General features: G+C 42.7%; 1 protein-coding gene and 1 long non-coding RNA gene across 5 annotated transcripts in view; one reads left to right on the top strand and one right to left on the bottom strand.

Moving 5' to 3' along the window:
- The window catches only part of LOC129202194 (uncharacterized), a 46,486-nt gene extending 37,789 nt beyond the window's left edge, over positions 1-8,697 (bottom strand). Inside the window, exon 1 of the long non-coding RNA XR_008575650.1 lies at positions 8,515-8,697. This is a non-coding gene — a long non-coding RNA (uncharacterized LOC129202194). The remainder of the gene's footprint in view (positions 1-8,514) is intronic.
- Positions 5,916-18,737, top strand: RBM24 (RNA binding motif protein 24). 4 transcript variants are annotated; one of them, XM_054814445.1, is made up of 6 exons: positions 5,916-6,494; positions 7,096-7,219; positions 8,285-8,339; positions 13,805-13,856; positions 14,720-14,917; positions 17,978-18,737. In XM_054814445.1, the coding sequence occupies exons 1-6, from the start codon at positions 6,327-6,329 to the stop codon at positions 18,059-18,061; spliced, it is 681 nt and encodes a 226-aa protein (XP_054670420.1). In that variant the 5' UTR covers positions 5,916-6,326; the 3' UTR covers positions 18,062-18,737. The 4 variants fall into 4 exon arrangements, with proteins under 4 accessions (XP_054670420.1, XP_054670418.1, XP_054670421.1 ...); XM_054814443.1 differs by lacking the exon at positions 17,978-18,737 and having other exon boundaries at positions 5,918-6,494; positions 14,720-16,833; XM_054814446.1 differs by lacking the exon at positions 13,805-13,856 and having other exon boundaries at positions 5,919-6,494; positions 17,978-18,733.
- Positions 18,738-19,513: the final 776 nt, after the last annotated feature.

The following is a 19,513-nucleotide window of genomic DNA, read 5'->3' as shown; positions in this document are numbered from 1 at the left end:
GTACTCCTGACTCTCTCTGTGTCCCATAGCGGGTGTGGGAGCTTTGTGATTTTGCAGGTTCAGCCTCTGGTGTCAGCACTCCCACCGTGACAGCATCATAGGACAACTTCAGTTCATGCCAGGCACTAGCCTCATTCTACCTTCTGACCTGTTCTAGCACTGGGAAGCACTATTCAGTATAGCACTCATGGTTTGGTATTCATAAACCCTTTCTCTTTTTTTTTTTCCTACCACTTGTTTCCATGTGTTCCCCTGCCAACAGCATGTGCTCATTGTAATCTTTATGACTGCATTCAGCCTTCTGGGTACACTTATCATTCACCCCTGCTTCACCTGACATGCCTATCACTTTCCTATATATAGGCAATATGTCTTGCATCCACAGTTTCACAAGCTTTGAATCTTGTTTGCTGAATCACTGAAATTCTGTGTCACCTCCTCCACTGCCCTTTAAAGGGAATAATATTCCCATCAGATAGAAATGACCCTGGGTGATCTACATTTGGTGATTTAATTGGGAATAGGGAGGTTACAATAGTCAAAGATCACGTGGATTAGTGCTCAGATACTATGGCAAAAGGGAGTTTGGAAAACAGTAAGATTAATAGGCTTCAGGATAAAAAAAATCCTTTGATGAAATCTGTTATAAAGGGAACACACTATCAGAAGAGAAGTGGTGGAAGCTTCCCCAGTTAGGAAACTTTTAGAAGAAATTGACAATTCAAGAACTAATCATAGATAAAGATTGTACATCAGCAGGAAGAGTGAGAAGATGATGACGTTTCTAAGTTTCTTGCACTGTGATCTGTTTAAGAACATGAATGTACTACATACTACCATACTTTATGCTTCCCCAGACAAAGTCGAACTATTGTTCATGTAACATACACTGAGCAGAGCAAAGGTTAGACATTCTGCTCCTCTCTGTAACAGGATGTGGATGGTGGAAGTGCACGGATTAACAGACAAAGTCGTGACTAATGTTATCAGCCAAATGCTTTCATGGAGCTTTGGCATTATGGAACTTCAGGAGAAATGTAAGTCTCACTGACCAAACTGATGGTCTTACTAGGTTAACAGAAAAATAATTACTTTTCTTTTCAGCCCTACCTAAAAACCATAGAGTTTTAGGCCTTAGGCATTCTAATATAGTGTTAGCAAATAAAATGTGCATGCATGTATATGTATATATAAACATATAGAGAAATTCCAACTGCATTTAATTGATGGTGTACTGAATGTGCTGAAGACCACTATTATTTACTAAAATAAAGCACTAGCAAGAATGACTGGTGTGCAATATAATCAGGGGTCTTTGTTGTTTTCAGAAACCTAATGAATGAACACATGACATCCACTGGTTTCTGACATGACAGGCATATGGTGCTCATAAATAAATAAAAAGCATGATGATACAGTTACGCTGATACCAATGAGTGGCAACATTTGGTAAGCTGGCAAGTTGTCTATTCTATCTTACCTTCACAGCAAAACCACAAAATCTCTGAGTAAAAGCAATTAATTGTAACTGATAGCTTTTGGGGCTTCCTCCAGTTAAGTCATGCTACCAGGTTCCAAAAGAAACATTAGACCACTATTTAATGTATAGCTTCAGATATATTTTTTAAAACCATTAAAATCACATAGAAGGTAATTGTCAACTACAACAGCCTTCAGCAACACTATCAACACACTTGGCAGAGACTCACAGCGATATAAAAGTGAAGCAGGACCTAGGTGCCTATATTCTACTTTGAATCAAAACAGATCCTAAAAATGCCAAAATAGCCACCTATGAGACTAATACTTCTCTCAGGCTTTACAGTGGTCTACTGTTTGTGGCACTCATCAGAACATGGCTTGACCCAAGTTAAATTTCCAATTCTCTTTATGGGTTTAGGAACCCCAGTTTCACATCTCTCCCAGGGACGCCCTACCTATACACCCCTATTTCCACATGTTCTCACTGCTTACCTGAACTGTCACACTTTCACCAGTGGCTTCTACTGCAAAATTTGCAGGATATAGGAATAAATTTCTTTCTTCCACACTTGCATTCCAAAGTCACAACCAGATCCCCAGCAGTAAGTCATCCTGGTGGCCCATCCCAAAACACAAAATACACATTCTCTCAAATAACTGAGATAATGACATTGGTGAAGTTGCCCACCGACCTCCCTGCAGCACAATAGATGCGGTACAGTCCATGCCATTAAGTCTTCAAACCCATTAGTCCGACTGCAAACTTAGTCAGACATCCAGCATAGCCAGGTAAACACCAGCCAACCAACAGCTAACTCTAGACTCATCCTCATCTCAAAATTCATCCAGCTTCATCAGTTTCCCGTGGTACCTACAGGTTCTGCTTGCTCTTCAAGCTTCACTGTACTGACCCCTAACCCTAGCACAAGGACACAAGCTCTAATCAGGCCAGAACATATCCCAAATGGGTGTAGTCTGAATGAACTACCCTTCTGGGGTGTTCACTCCTTTGGGTTAAGACTAGCCTAAAATTTGGGGTTAACATATGGTTTAGGAGAGAAGTATACAATATATTCCTGAACGCTAAAGTGTTCAAATTGTCTTTAATTAATTTCCAGGTGATAGGGATCACCTCTCTTTGGATAAACCTAGAGTTAAAGTGATGATTAAGACTGAGAAACAGTTGGGAAATACTTTTATTTCTGAGGGCTGCTGAAGTAAGATATAGACTGGTGCTGGTAGCACCAAATCAGCCTCAGTTTGGTCAGAAGATAGTAAAGGTCATCCATCCAAGAGTTAGAGGAGCCCTGTGTTTATTTTTCATAGGGTATGCCATGAGGAAATAAAGGCTTGTGTTGACAGTGGACTGAATGGACTAGCGTTAATTGCAGAATGGCAAGGTATCACCTCTCTGGGATTTAGGTTAGAATTCCTTAGGAATCCGAAGGCTGGAAAATTGCACCCCAGATTCTGTCAGGTCCACGAAAGTAGGAAGAGGTCTGATGCTGGCAGAGATAAAAGGGTAAAACTCAGTTTTGAGGGGTTAGCCCTCAACAGTAGGGGTTCTCTTCTTGTGATAGTGTTAGCATTAGTGATACGCTTTGGTTAGAGGAAAGAATGAGATGGAGAACTGTATTTATTCCTGAATTTTACTGGGATTGCCATCTTAAATTGAGGATGCTAATACAGTAGTAGAATGGTTGTAGCATAGCTTAGAGGATATATTTCGATCTTTTAATGGCCAGGGTCACTCCTCCTGGTTTTTGAAAAGAGGATGTGTTAGCCTGCCAGAGTAAAATGAAAAATGGACTGTACATGTTTTGGATCATAGCAGGAACAGTTCTTGTGTTAAGGCTACAGTTAGTGTCTGATTGAGGGACAGAGCTAAGGTCTGAGAGAGAACTGGATGGAGAATTCTGTGACCATCTTAATCCCCTAGGAAGTATCAAAGAAGGAGGACAGTACTAGTGAGATTGTGCAGGATACCCACAGGACAGCTGCATCACCTCTTTTAATTTTAAACTATGGTTAGGCTGAAGATTGGGATTAGGGTGTGAGGAAACGAGATTACAGAATTGTGGTTCCAGAACCACTGGGTTTTGCAATGACTGTGGTACCACTGACAATTATAGTTCAGTTTAAGGTTAGGAAAAGAAGGGCAAGGACTGCCAATATTATATGTGAATCCTGTAGGCACCACTGAAATAGGATGAGGTTTGGCACACAGAAAAATCTAATGAACAACAATTTGGGCTGAAGATATATTTTCAGTTCTTGTAGGGTCTGTAGGCCTGTAGCATGAAGGTAGTGTTGTAGTGCTGCGGGAGGTAGCTTTCTCAGTTTAAGGCTACATTTGGTTGGAATCAGATTTGTGCGTTGGGAGAGAAGAACCAGAAAAGGCTTGTTCATTATGGGAGCCTGTAAAGGCTGCAAAAATAGTAAGCAGATTATGGACATCTGAGGAAAATATGCTACGGGGGTTTTGTTAAGACATCTCGTAAAACACCTCAATTTAATGGTGGTATTGTGGTTGTGTTTGGACTTGTGACAGAATGACTCAGGCTAGAGCAAGGGCTGCCTGATGAAGTCTACCAGAATGCAAGAAGTTTGTCCTTTGTTGCGATATAGATGTGGAAAGTTAGGTATTGCTTCTGGATCCTGGAAGACCTGCCGTTGCTGTTAGATCAAAAGGCTAGGTTTTGGGTTTGAGTCTGTCAAGGTCACCAGTCTTCCACTTGGGCTCAATTTTCTGTTGGGCTATGTGTCTGAGATTAAAGAGGAAAATTCCTAAATACAGCTGCAATTAGTTCTGGGACAGCCAAGTGTTGCTTTTCTGGCTTTAACACAGGAGTTTGTGCAATGACTGAAAAACTAGGCTAATTCACCATTCCTGCAGATGCCACAAGACATGCTGGAGTGGTGGGCACAGCAAGGGAAAGGGAATGGGATGGGATGGGCTATGTTTGGGTATAGGTGAAGTTCATCTTTCAGGTCCACAAGGGGCTGAGAAGTTAAATGTACTCTTAAGCGGTGTGTGGGCTGTAGTGCTCTAGTGAGCGCTGACACCTTTAGTTGGGCTAGTATTAAAGTTCAGGTCACTGGGCCAGAGTTTAAGGTTACAATTAGCCCTTGGAACAGAAATGGTTGGAGTGTCAGGTTTAACACAATGTTCCAGACCAATATGAGAGCGATGCTGCGAGAAATTTTGGGGCAGAGTTAGCTGGCTTAACTGGATCCAGGCCAAGGTTAAGGGCTTGTCATAGCTTGAGCTGAAAAGTAACATTTGCACCTGGATCCTGCTAGGGTTGCTAGGCTTCAGCCTGAGTTAGTCCTAACATATTAAACCAAATGATTTGATCTAGAGAGTCCGAAGGATCAAGTAAGGTTTAGTGACAGCATGGCCTAGTATTGTACAGGCCATTAGAAGTAGGACAATGACTGCTGAAAAAATCAAATGGGGCCAGGGTTAGATACGGGGCAAGCAGGGCCTAAGCTTAGGGCTAAGTGTTGTCATGGTTAACAATTGGTACTGGAGGGGCTGAAGAGCTTTGTGAAAGTCCCTCCTGCAACTGATGCATTGCTCTTTTTTTCTAAGGGAGAAAGGGACTTCACGGGAAAATGTCTAACAGACAGAGGAAGTAGGAGAAAGAGGAAAAAGAGACACCACTACTTATCAAGATTGTGGGACCACAAGGGAGTGGTTTAGAAGTCTATACACATGTGCACATCTGTTTTCCCCAATCTTTAACCTTCCTCCCATCCTTCCTGTCTCCCTGCGAGTCTCCCTTCCCCCCAACTCCCACAGTCCTCTGCCTCTCCATTGCACAGAGACATTCCTTTCTTGTTGTTCCTCTGTGTCCTTCCCCGTCCCAGCACAGAGCAAAGGCAGCAAGAGAAGAGAAAAACAAGGGAAGCAACTTTACCATTTTTTTTCATCCTCTGTCCAAGCCAGTAACAAGAACCACAACCACCACCACCACCATAATAATAATAATAATAATAATAATAACAATAATAATAATGATGGAAGTGCTGCGGCACCATAGCTTTGCTACCCTGGGGAAAGAGGTAGGTGAGGGTGGCAGGGGTTTCACCACAAGCCTTCAGGGAGGGATTGAAACATTTGAGGACCTCCAGCTCGCCGTGAGCCGGCTCTGCCCGCGGGCAGCGGTGCTCCACAAGACCCTGCCTCCCGGCTCTTCCGATTTGCACAAGCCCGGGGCAAACCCGCCTCGGAGGGCACCGAGCCTCCCCGCGGGGCACTTCTGAAGCAGCCCCTTCGCCTGACGGCTCCAAGGGCCGGCTCCCGCCGCACGGAGGGGCATCCAGCCGTTGCCAACAGCTGTATGTCAGGCCCGGCTGGGCCGCTGCCGAGCGCGGTGTCCGCCCCTCCGCCCGTCCCCGCCCCTGCGAGGAGGTGGAGGGGGCGGAGGAACCAAGTGCCGACCCGGTGGCTTTTAGGGGGGAGAGGCCACTCAGTTGTTAGCGCCCAGGCCCTGCGCTGTTCTTCCAGCTGCTGCTTCTGCTCTTTTCCAGCGCTACGGCCACCAGGCTGGCTGCTGCCCGGCCTCCTCTCCTCCTTTTGCCGGTACCTACCTCAAAACCTCCGGAGGCTGCGAGGCTCCGCTCTTGAAGGAGGAGGAAGCTGGGTTTGCAAAAGCAAAAGGGAATTGCGTTGTAACTGGGTGGCGGGGGGAAAGCGGGGGGGCAGAGAGGAGGAAAAAAAAAAAGAAAAAAAGAGCGGGGCTGACTCTGGAAGCGGGTCTCGCCGCCCAGGACCCGCACGCCCCGGCGGCCACGCGTGGGTGTAGAGCGGCGGCGCGGCGCGCAGGGCCGGGCGGAAGATGCACACGACGCAGAAGGACACCACTTACACCAAGATCTTTGTCGGGGGCTTGCCCTACCACACCACCGACTCCAGCCTGCGCAAGTACTTCGAGGTCTTCGGCGACATCGAGGAGGCGGTGGTCATCACCGACCGGCAGACGGGCAAGTCCCGGGGATACGGCTTTGTAAGTGCCGAGGAGCGGCGGGGGGCCGGGGAAGGCGGACGGGGAGGGGGCAGGTGGACGGCTGCGTGGGCATCGCGGAAAAACTTCTGCGGGGGTCGCTGTAAGGAGCCGGGCAGCCCCGGGCTCGGGGGACGGGAGGGACCGTCGGGCAGTTTGGCTTTTTCTCCGGTTTTTTTTTTTTTTTTTTCCCCTCCCTGCTGGTGAGTTTAGAGGGAAGGAAAGGGGGGAATTACTGAAAAAGGAGATTGAGGAGGCAATTGCCTAATTTCTCGCAGCAATGCCAGCGCGCCTGTTGCTCCCTGATACGGCCGCGCCGGGGGTTATCTGCCGGCGGCGGAGCTCGGCCCGCGCCCTCCGCCCTGCGCCGGCCGCGGCTACTGGCGCCCCGCTTCCCGCTCCCGGCGCGGCCGCCGGGGCGCTGCGCTCCGCTCGGCGGGCGGGCGGGGGTCGGGTCGGGGGCCCCTAGGCACCCCGGCTGTCCCCCAGCGCCGCCCGGGGCAGTGGGGGCGGGGGGGAGGGCAGGCAGCTGGGTCTCTGCCGCGGGCGAGAGGCTTCTGCTTCCCCGCGGAAAGGGATCTAATGCGCAGCATCGCCCGTTAAGGTCACCATGGCTGACAGAGCTGCTGCTGAAAGGGCTTGTAAAGACCCCAACCCCATCATCGATGGCAGGAAAGCCAACGTGAACCTGGCGTACCTGGGTGCCAAGCCGCGGATAATGCAGCCAGGTGAGGAAGCGGCCCTGAACGGCTTTTCTCTCTGTACTTCAGGTTTCTGAAGAGAATAAAACTTTTAAAAAAAGGTAGTGCTGCCCTGCACTTTCCTGAAGTACACTCACTGCTTGGGTGTGCTTCGGTTTTGATTTGTAAATGCAGCGCGTAGTAACTTTCTGGCTATTTTGTACTACGTGTGCCTTATTTAAAAACCAAAATCAATCAGGAATAAAATATCTGCAGTTCCCCAGGAAGACTTCCGCAGCTCAGACACTTCATTGGTTATTCCTACTGCTGAGAATGTGGTGGCGCTGACCATTTACAGTATCATTGCAGGGATTGGCCTAGGAATGAATCACTTCCAATGTGTGTCTTATTAATGCAAACAATATCTTAATGCAAACTCCTCAAACAGATGGGAGCTATTATGCAGACCTTAAAATGAAATGGCTCTTCCTAAGACCACATCTGAGCCAATCTGATGTCCTAGCCACTTCCCAAGCTGCTGCTTTGCAGCAAGAGAGGCAGGAGCGCAGAGTGTGCACGCGTTTGTGCTCTAAAGGAGGCTGCTCTGAATCCCCATGTGCTCAGCCTGAGGAACACCTGTGTCAGTAATTAAATGTCTATCAAGGAAAGAAGGAGTTTATGCTTGAGCACTTGAAGAACAGAAATGAAGTCAGGATTTGACCCCCACGCTAAGTCCTCATGAGTAGAGATGGCTCGAATTTAAGACTGTAGAAAGTACCATATAATCCTTCAGAGGCTAAAGTTAGGGACCAGAATGGAGCACAAAATAAAATGCGAATGAAGACTTCGTGCTTGTTGTTTAGAAAAAGTCGTTCTGCTAAACATCTCTAGGAAAGCGCGCGCTTAAGTTCTGTATGGATGTATGGGGTGGTATGTATATATGGACTGATACATTTTACTTCCTAATTTGTGGTTCTGCAGCCTTTCAAACATCATCACTGGAGGTTGTTAGTGAAGGCTGTTACTCTGCATTTGTGTGCATGTGTACATATAGCATAAATAAGTAGCCGAAAGAACACCCCTACAGAGAATGTGATGTGTTTTTGTTGGTAGGTTTTGCCTTTGGTGTCCAGCAGCTTCATCCAGCTCTCATACAGAGGCCTTTTGGGTAAGTCTGTTCAATGGGACCTCAAACAGGGGAGGAAAAATCTTTTTTTTTTTTTTTTTAAAGAAGGAAAGAAAAAGTATGATCCTTGAAGGCCTCTTGCAGTAGCAGCCTTATAAACTCACCAGCAGTGCTAAAGTTCTCAGACTTATAAATGTATACCCATAAATGCGCTCACCTTGTCGGTCATGTTCTAAATGCCGCAGCTGAGTCAAGTTGTGTGGGACGTGTCCCTTCCACCTAAGCAGTCCAGTCCCATATGACCCTATGATAAAACAAGGAGGTATGACTTAATGCAAGATTGCTGTGCCCCATTTCTCTTTTTTCAGCTTGACTCAATGTTATTTATCTCTTTCTAATCTGACAGGGATCGTTTACAGTTAAGATAACTGATCAGAAGGATATGATGATAAGAGGTGGAATAGTTCTGTTTGGAATTAAACTCTGTAACCAGTAGACAAACACAAACAAGCTAAAATGGTGATTAACGATGCATGTATGTTTTTTTTTTCATATAGTCAATAGACCTCCGTGTGCTTTTTTATTTATTTATTACAGTAATGAAGTGGTGTTGATAGCTAAACTGTGTGCTTTTATTTAATTGAAAGAGCTGTAGTGAAAGTTTTTTGGGGGGGTCTTTTTAATTTTGTTTTTGTTGTTGAGGAGTGACTTTGCCATGGGGAGCAAAGGGCCTTTTTTTTTTTCCTTGCTTTCAAGCTGTAGCCTGTGACTTTTTTTAACCATATTTTGTAGTGAGTGCTAAATTGTGTGACGTATTGATTCTTAAGTAAATCAACGTATTGCTTGCATGTTCATAATTTTGGGGGGGGGGGGTTTGTTCTTGGGAGGGGTGTGGAGCTCCTTATTAACAATGTACGTCCATTTGGGCTTTCTAATTTGAGAATTTTTTTTCTTCAATCTGTCTTTAATATGTAGCGCATTTCTCCTTTACTTGAGTATACTATTCCTAAGTAGATCTAACTCTTGCTTCTTATAGGCATATAATTAGGAGGTGAAGTCTGCTTTAAACTTTCCATACAGTGTCACTTCACTAATGCACACCGACTGAGAAACTCATTGCAAAGTAATGCATTTTGCTAATTAATGAGTAAGCTAACAATAAAGTAGGGAAAATGCGTCACAAATTTATTTTATTTATTTGACTAGAATAGCTTTAGAATGTTGTACCTAGCTGTTATTAAGCAATGGTAGCTTCTTGGTAGTTTGATTTGTAAAACCAGTAGGAAACAGTTCTTGTCCTCAAAACTGTAGGAAAAAGTTTCCCTAGAAACTTCAGATAATTGTAAAAGAGAATGTTGATTCTTCCAAGACACATGGAGAAGTTGTGGAAAACTTTTTGTCTTTTTTTTTCTTATGATTATCCTCTATTGTATTTTGTTTGACTTCTTTCAAGTGTGAGGAGATGACAGTGTGTATACTGTGATCAGTTTATGATGCCTGCGCTACAGTAGGCAGGAGGGGAAGCACGTTGTGTCCAAAGCTGTTAAAGCACTTCTTGCAAAGAGAACTGCTTGGGGATCAGCCGTGGAGACACTGAGTATTTGCTGAGCATAAGAGAAAAGGAGAACCTGTGGCAATCCCTTGCTTAAAGGACTGTGCAAATGTAGGACTCTCTTGCTTTCCTTACCCAGAGCGAACAATAGATCATGTAAATCATGTTTAGGTCAGGGAAGTTCTTCCAGCAGGCTGAATAAGGTTTTATTTCTAATGCAATGTAAAGAAATCTGAAGAAAAGGAATGTTCGTTGCAGGGTCACGTATATATGAAATTGGTCATTTTTAATCCTTGGCTTTTGCCTTTTTTTACCTTGTGCAAAAAAGGAGATTACTCATCCCACTTCCTCCTCAAAATTTCCAATGACTTGCACCTTTTCTAAAGAATGTAGTTCAGATTAAGAAGAACAGCATTCATTAGGATGAATGACCATCTTCATTCGCTATATTCCTTGACAGTAAGAGGAGTTGTTTCAGTGCTTACTTGGATCTACTTTTACTGAAGAGTTCTTTCTTAGAGGATGTTACATGGATTGCACTGAAATACATGGTCACCTTAAAGCCTTTCTTCCTCCTGTGCAGTTGCACTTTTTAAAAGTACACTTTACTAATACGCTGTGTAAAACAGGTCATAGTGGTGATTCACTACGAATACTCTACTAATCCATACAAAAAAGCTCCAAATATTTTGTTGTGGGTTTTTTTTTTCCCTACCAGAGTGCAAATTAGCGAGGTGCTGCCATATTCTGATATGGTCAGCGGTGTTTTGATATGGTTCCCCACCTATCAAACAAGAAACTGAAAATAATTGGATTATGTTACATTACTTTTACTGAGAAGATGCAGAAGTACAATATTTTGAATTAAGTACAACATTATTGTGGTGGAGGGAGCCAGCAACTAGATTAGCTTCAATGCATGAAGCATTTAAAATGCTGGGAATTTTTCTTTATTCAGTGCTGCAGAGATCAATTCATCCACCAAATAACATTTCTCCCTGCTCTTTACAATCAGCATCTATCTTACAGTTGGTGTGTTTCATAGAAAGCTGTTTGATCACAGGACTGGTTATCTATACAGCTCTGTTTTCAGGATTGTTTATTAGAATACTATCTCTGAATTCAATAGGAATTTATGGAGGGGGAGGATGACTTTGCCTCCTAAGATAGCTTTTCTCATTTTGCTTATGTAATTTTTACTTTAATGTTGGTGAGAAAATATGGGGTTATACAGAGGTACTGGTGTAGGATATGACTTGTTCTGTTGGAGAGATTTTTTTTTCCCCCTGTATTTTCTGTCTAAAACTTGTATCTCGATCAAAATGAGAACATTCCCACTGTTTTTAGTAAGAGCAGAGTCAACTCCAAAGTTACTAAGTTCATTATCAAATGGTTAGCTGATACTACCTGCTTGGTATTATCTTCCAAGAGTTAAGCAATTCTGCCTTTCTTAAGAGAGAAGGAAAAGCCCTCTCTTGAGTTTTTGATCAAAAGACCTGTATAAGACTAGACTACGGATAATCCAGAAAGAGGGAATGAAGGCAGAACAGTCAGAAGTTAAACTGCAGAATGCTAAATGTCCTCTTAATGGTATCAGACACAGATTTAAAAGGAAGCATATTAAGGGTCTTATATGTCTTGATGTTTACGTAAGCTATTTCTGCCATAAGGAGAACTGCATTGGTGAAAATCTACTCTTCAGTTATGCTTGTGAAACCAGATGACGCCATGCAAGGGCCAAAGCAAAACATTTAGTTGAAAGCTAAATATCTACTTTCACAAAAATTTCATGTCGAGAGTCAATGATGTGCTACTACTGCTGATTTTCTATATGCCACAGCTCTCTGCAGTAGTCTAGAAAGTCCCTTCTTTCCTTTGAAACAATTAGCTTTCACTTTAGTATTGCTTATAGGACTATTTTTGAGGTCTTAGTTAAACACAAATCTTCTGTTCTAACAACAATGAAGGTCTTAAGGCACATGGCAGGAGTGTATGTCATTCAGTGTTTAATATCCCAAAGCTACAGTTACTGCTAAAGTTAAATGTGGCTTCCCTTTTCCTTTATTGCAAAAGCATAAAACAATAAATCTACGTTCCAAAAATAAAAACTACTGCCAGGAAAGAAAGCTTAAACCATATCTAATTCTCACACTCTTACTCTCAAAAGTAATGCAGCAGCTTTTATTTAAAATTAAAGATACTATGGATATCCAGCATAACTGGGAATTGCTTGTTCAGCTTTTGACCTGGCAGAGCATTAACAGCAGTTGGCTTCTGAACGGCTGAGATCTACATGTGCTAGCCTCTGCAGTAGGTAGAAATTTACTTTGGCCATATAAAGCCATTTTACTCGACTCAAAACAGTTGTAGCATGACAGATGATCAAAAATAGCCCCACTGCAGCTTACGCTGTCAATCATCACGTGTGAAATGGCATGGTGGTGAGGAGCCTGCACAGGGTTTATGTTTATTGTACGGTAAGATGTGGCAAACAGATAATGTTTCATAACTTCACCACCTGTTAGTTTCTTGGCTTAAATAAAACAAGTCACAAGAGTTTTAAGTGGGAGCACATGTATCCTTCTGTCTTGTTCAAGGATATGGCCAAGTGTCGTAATGTCTTCAGAAAATCTGTGTAACATCAGTGCGAGTCAACACAAGCAGCTAGATAAGGTTGCTTACTGTCTCTTCTGTTAGAATCAGTCTCTTTCATAAATGCTGTATGTAAAGATTGCTTTCACGTGGTGCTAAATGGACTCTTAGTGATGCAGAAGAGGCTCTCGGTGACTTCAAATTTGGTTTTATACCTCTTTCCTTAAGACTTCAACAACATGGTGTTATATTTATTAGGATTGTACTCGATGGGTGACCAACACAAAATGCTTGTTTATGCTCATCCATTTCGTATGGAGAGCTCAGGTAATGATGTGTATTTAAATGCACAGAGCCAGCTTAAGTATGCTTCAAATGCACTTCTGGCTAATCACTTCATAAATTAGGTGAGTGTTAAAAACCCAACTTACGGTTTTGTTTTATGTTTTCTTTCCTTTCCCAATCCCTATTTGTCACTTTTTTTTTTTTTAATTTCTCCCTTCACACACTAGGAAATGAATTCAATTGACATGTTGGGTTTTTATGATTGTGGTGTTCCTGTCTTTTACATGGCAACTGAACATTTCTCTCTGCTAACATTCCTATTCAATCAACTGAGCTCTTTTTTTCTTAAAAAGAAAACTAGGCTGTTCTAAAGCCTGACTTTCACTTATTTTAAACTATGTTTTGCTATGACTCTCGTTGACAATGTCCCTTCTGATTGAAATGTTTCCTTGTTGACCACTTAAGTAAATCTTGAAGTTATTTTAAAAATGAAACAAACAAAAATACCCTTTCCATTAAATCTTGAATTTTGAGAAAAGAGGACAGTTTTTACCGTTGCAATTTGCATCTGTGCTTACAGTGCACTAAAAGGTTGGTGCAGTCATTAGTGTTGTCTGTAAAGGTAAAGTTCAGTATGAAATAATAGTAAATCTGCACAAGCAGTTTTTCATGGATTTATAAAGATTCACTGGCTGGAAAGGAGTTGCATATATGAAGGACTTCTCTGTGAAAATCCAGATGCAAGACAGGGTTATGAATGTAAAATGAGAATTATATTGAGTATATTATTCTTTTAAATCATATTATATGATAAAATACAACTATGAGATGAACGTGTATGTACACTTGTGTGCTAAGAAGATACGATCAATTTTCAAAACTGAAGGGCTGAGTGAGCAAGCCAAGGAAGCAAGTTTTGTGACTTGGAGACGATGGGAAAGAGTGTGTACTGATCTGTTCAGAATGGTTATTTCTTAAGCTATCAATTTGTTTTTTTGCTTTTGTTAAGCACCAGATCTATTTAGACTTAATCCTATGCCCACCTCCCAAAAAACTCTATGCTGTATGTCTTGCATAGAAATAAACAAGCTGGCACAAAACAGGACATCAGTGGCCTGATAACCAAACAGGTTTGACCCTCGTGTCCTTACAAACTTTTATAAAAGTGTGATGCACATGTACTTAGGAGTCACTGTTATGGATTTTAATAGCATCTATGTAGCTTCCCCTCAATGGCCTCTTGTGACGGAGTGAGCTGCACTATCGTTCGTTTGGAAAGTGTGATTCTTGCTGTGTTTACCACACTTGTGAACTTTATTTAAACTCCTTTGTCGCCTGTGTTGGTTTTTTTCTTATTTTTAATAAGGGTGACTGAGGTTGCAGAGAAATTAATGTGTGCTGAGTCTGCATAGCAACTTAAGTAGGGTTGCCACAATACGCTCTCCCCGCCGTTCCCTGAGAAGACTTTACGTAAAGTCAGGGTTCAACCATTTTGTTGCCTTATTGGCTGTTGTCAAACTCATTATAGCAATGCTGTCAAACTGCTCAGTTACTAATAATAAAGTAATGCAGGAAATAATTTTACTAAGAGTCAAGTAGTTAAGTGAAAGCAGGGTAATAAAAATGACTTCCAGGTGATTTGAAAAACAAATATCGCAATTTTCCAGATGGAATAATCAAGCTTACTCTTTTAGAGTTGTCTTAAAACTGACATCAGTAATCCTGGTCCTTCTAAAGATTTCGATAGTATTAAACATCATATCCTCGAGCAACATTAAACGCTCCTGTTTAACTCAGCTGTAATGCTGTGCGTTGGAGCGATGCATCTCTTCAGGCCAGTGAACTGATAATTGGTCCATTGAGTCTAGTTATTGTGGCAACCCTATGCACATAACAACAACTAAATTGAGTTTGTTTTAGTTCGGAGTATGGATATGACGCTTAGGCGCTGGCTTGCGTACCAACTCTAACTCCCTCTCCCATCTTTCAACAGGATACCTGCTCACTATGTCTATCCACAGGCTTTTGTGCAGCCTGGAGTGGTAATTCCCCACGTTCAGCCCGCAGCAGCCGCTGCTTCCACTACACCCTACATCGATTACACCGGAGCTGCGTACGCCCAGTACTCGGCCGCCGCCGCTGCCGCCTACGAGCAGTACCCTTACGCCGCCTCGCCAGCTGCCGCTGCCGGGTACGTGGCGGCGGGGGGCTACGGCTACGCGGTGCAGCAGCCCATCACCGCAGCAGCGCCTGGGACGGCGGCTGCGGCTGCTGCCGCTTTTGGCCAGTACCAGCCCCAACAGCTGCAGACAGACCGTATGCAATAGCAGATGGACTCCTGAAGGAAGCTCTTTCTTTCTCTTCCTCTTTTCAGCCTTCCAGTATAAGTAGTTAATCAGAGACAATTGATATTAACTAAGGAGCTTTAAGGAAAGCGATGCTATTGCGAAACTAAAGATTTTTATTCCACTGTCTTCATACAGTATGCATCCAAATCGTGTTGTTAGAGGGGAGGGGTAGTGCGGCATGTCTAGTTTCAAGTATCAAGCCAGAAGAAAATGGGAAAAAAAATACTGTACTGTCATGAAAGAGTGGCAGGAGTAGCAATGGGACTTCATATTTTCAAACAGACAAACAAGAACCAAAAAAAGCAAAGGTGTACTTTTTACAGTATCAGGGAAGCAAAACTGCCTTTTAGAAGTAAGAAAATGGTGTTTGAAAAGTTTGAACCAGGGAAAAAACTCAGTCAGCAATATGTAATCTTTATCCATTTTAAGAGGAAACAAGCTTAAAGCACTGATTGTCCTTTCTAGCTTTCAGAAGTTGTCTTCGTGAGATAGTACCTTCTCACTGTCTCACTAACGGGCATCGAACAACCCAAGGAAGATGGCCGGCTAGTAAGATGGCGGACAGGCACCAAAGTTATTTTCTTCTCTGTCCTCTGGATGAGTGGAACTATGGAGCAAGTGATGTGGAAGTAAGGGGTGCAACAGCTGTAGAGACAATCAATAACACAGACAGTTCTGGACAGAACACATCACTCGTGCTCATGTGATGAGCTTGTCACATCCTAATCCCTCGCCCCATCCTGTTTCACTTTTGGGAAACTTTAACTGCTGGTGTCAGCTATTCTGATTCTAAAATAGGATCAGCCCTTTACTACAACAGCCTTCTCTTTCTATTTATTGCATCTATTCATAACTTTTGAATAAAGGCAGGAAGAAACTTAATGAATTAAAACCTTTAAGAACTGTTTTAAGGGAATTTCCTTTTCTGAAATGATTTGTACAATTTTAATATCTATTTCAGGATTATATTTAAAATATTTATTAGCAAACATACAGTACACAAGGCAACTTTTGTTACCAAAACTGCTGTTCTTGAAGGGTTAATGGTATGTGATTTATACTGTGCCTTAATTGTTATGCTATTTAAAAAGAAAATATTTATTTTGAAAGTTTTACTATGCTGCACTCTAAAGAAAGTAACTTTAGATGTGACACTGTAAAATTATGTATTCATCTCATGGCATAAATTATTTAGTAGGCTTAGATGTAGCATATTAAATATTAACCTAATTAACTAAGGATGTTGACTTGGATTTATTTAAATTCAGTACGTGCACTGTATGAGGGTACTCTTAAATTAACACTTTTTTAGAGTTTTACATAAAATATTGCTAGTTCATTCTTTTCCCTCTACTAGTTTTTCATGTAGACCTCTCAAATACGTTAGTGCCGTTTTCTCACTCATCTGTATGTAGACTGACTATTTTTCCCTTTGCTAGAAAATGCTGCTTTACATTGTCCTGTGAAACTACAATACTTGCAATTTTTATTCTTGACCGAAATGGAATTTGATATTTTACACTGTATTGGATTTTTTTATACTTGAACAATTTCATACAAGGGAAGACAGGATAGCGTTTTTATGGACTTTATCCAATGTCACTGGATTTATTTTACGTATTCTGAATACTAGCCAGTGTTATAATGCAGACATGACTCTCCTGTGCATATTATTTATTCAGTACGTATATTGCTTTACAACATTTCAGATCTCTTAATCTATTCACTCGTATTAAAACAATAAAAACATGTTGTCGCATCCTGTCTAGTGATGTTTTTGCTCACATTGTCTTAGATCTTGTTTAGTTAAAACTAGGTGGGCAACCTTTCATGTAAATTTCCTGCTCTGTGGGGCAAATAGTAGCATATGCACAGACTTTATATACATAGAGTGATATGAACTGTATTATGTGGAGGAAATTCTACAGAGAAGATGGAGAAGATCCATCCTGAGAGTTACCATAAAATAATTCAGAGTGGAAGGGACTTTAGGAGGTCCCAGGTTGCTTATGGCTTTGTCCAGTCAGGTCTTAATGTCCTCCACATAGAGACTGCACAAGCCCTCTGTGTAATCTATTCCACTACCTAATTATCCCCATAGTGTCAATTTTTTTTTTCCTTTTATCTAGCCAGAGCCTCCCCCGTTCGTTTATAACCTTGGTCTCGTTCTTTGGCAGACAGCCCAGCCCTATTTTCTCGGTAACCTCCTCCTAGGAACTGTAAAGTTGCTGTTCTCTTCCTTAGGCTGAACAAACCCCAGTGCCTCAGCCTCTCCTCACAAGTCTCATGCTTCAACCCCCAACCATCCTGTTGGCCCTCCAATGGAGTCTTACAAGTTTATCAACAGCTTTTCATGTACTGGGAGAGTCAAGACTGGACCCACTATGCCAGCTGTGGTCTAATGAGTGCTGAGTAAAAGGAAATAATTACCTTGATTTGCCATCTGTGCTCCTGTTGATACAGTCTGATGCACTTTCACAGCTGCCTACCCCAAGCCTCCCATGTCCTTTTCATCAGAGCTGCTACCAAGCCAGTCATGCCCTGGCCTATGCAGGGGGTTAGTCCATCTGAGATAAAGGACTCTATTTGTCTTCAGAATTTCGTGAGGTTCCCGTTGTTCTAGTCCTCTAGTAAGTGCAAATCCTTCTAAATAGCAGATCTGATCTCAAGCATATCAACTATATAGATGGTTGAGTCACCATCCCTGGAGGTATTTAAAAGACGTGTAGAGGTGGTGCTTAGGGACATGGTTTAGTGCTGGACTTGGCAGTGTTAGGTGAACAGTTGGACTTGATCTTAAGGGTCTTTTCCAACCTAAATGATTCTATAAGTACAACTACACGCTCCATTTAGTATCATCAGTCCTCAGACCTGATAGTACTGCATCCTGTCTCTTCCTCCAGGTCACTGATAAAGATATCAGACAGGACAGACCCCCGAGGAACTCCACTGTAACCAGCCTCCCGACAGAGCATGAGCCCTTTTGACCAATGATCCTGTCAGTTTTTTGCCTGTCTAGACTGGACCATCTGAAATTGGATACAAAGATTCTGTGGGAGACCACATGGAAGGCCTTGCTAAACTCAAGGTAGACAACATCCTCTGCTTTCCCCTCATCCACAAATGAAGTCATCTCATCACAGGAGGCAATTAGATTGGTCTGGCATGATTTACCCTTGTAAATCCATGCTGGCTGTTCTGGATCACCACTTTCTCATTCATGTGCCCAGAAATTACTTCCAAGATTGCTCACTTTATGATTGTTCTGTAGTTCCCTAGATTGTCCTTCTTGCCCTTTCTGAAGATGGGTGCATCATCTGCCTTTCTCCAGTCATGGAAGACCTCCCCAGTCTCCATGACCTTTCAAAGATGATAGTGAGCAGCCTCACAATGACAACAGCCAGCTCTCAATACCCTTGGGTGCAGCCTATCTGGTCCCATGGACTTATGTGGATTGAGATTCCTCAGGAGGTCCCTGAATCAATCCCCTTCCACACCTGTCAGTTTCTTTTGTCCTTGAACCCCTCCTATAAGTATAAAGTGGTGTTATTAAAAACCTAAAGGCCAGGCACCTTTTTGCATACAGTATTTGAACTGAGAAGGATCTGATGGATTTGTAATCTTTAAGAATACTCAACAGTTCAACAGTTCAATATCAGTCCAAGCCACTAATGACCGAAAGCATTACCTGATGCCTGAAAGAAGCCTGTGTGAAATGCATGACAGTCTTGGCCAATTCTCTGGGGAATGACGGGGTGGGGAGGATGTTCATATAATCTTCATATTGAAATTCATTAGTGCAGCTGTCACTCTTACAGTGAATTCAACAGAAGCACAGGCTTGACTGCAGAATTTGAGCTGTTCATTCATCCACAAAAGTAGTCTTTTTCATCTGCAAAAGAGGGCAGAGTGAAATTGAAGTGATAGAAAAGACTTTTCCTGGTCTTGGGGTCAGACTTCACTTCACCATGGAGGACTATAAGACTCAGTTGTCCAGGACTGGTACACTCACTAACATTCTGGGCTGATGCTGTCATTTTCTGTTCTTAACAAGTGCTTATAGCCTGGCTGCTGAGAAGTGTTGCCAAACTGCCTTTTGCAATCTGACCTTAAGATCTAAAAAACTGGCTGGATGCCTGGGCCCAAAGAATTGTGGTGAATGGAGTTAAGTCCAGTTGGTGGCCAGTCACAAGCGGTGTTCCCCAGGACTCAGTAATGGGGCCAGTTCTGTTTAACATCTTGTCAATGATGTGGAAGAGGAGATCAAGTGCACCCTCAGTAAGTTTGCAGACGACAGCAAGTTGGGTGGGAGTGTTGATTTGCTTGAGGGTAGGAAGCTCTACAGAGGGATCTGGACAGGCTGGATTGATGGGCCGAGGTCAACTGCATGAGGTTCAACAAGGCTCAGTGACGGGTCCTACACTTGGGTCACCACAACC

Source organism: Grus americana, chromosome 2 (assembly GCF_028858705.1).
Source record: "Grus americana isolate bGruAme1 chromosome 2, bGruAme1.mat, whole genome shotgun sequence".
Lineage (NCBI taxonomy): Eukaryota > Metazoa > Chordata > Aves > Gruiformes > Gruidae > Grus > Grus americana.
This window is presented reverse-complemented; position numbering and strand designations above follow the sequence as displayed.

What these genes read in the sequence shown, in the direction of transcription:
- RBM24 (XM_054814443.1), top strand. Translation starts at nt 6,327, where the DNA reads ATGCACACGACGCAGAAGGACACCACTTACACCAAGATCTTTGTCGGG. An exon ending in CTCATACAGAGGCCTTTTGG is followed by an intron (nt 8,340 to 13,804) that starts GTAAGTCTGTTC and finishes TGTCTTGCATAG; the next exon opens with AAATAAACAAGCTGGCACAA. An exon ending in GTGGCCTGATAACCAAACAG is followed by an intron (nt 13,857 to 14,719) that starts GTTTGACCCTCG and finishes ATCTTTCAACAG; the next exon opens with GATACCTGCTCACTATGTCT.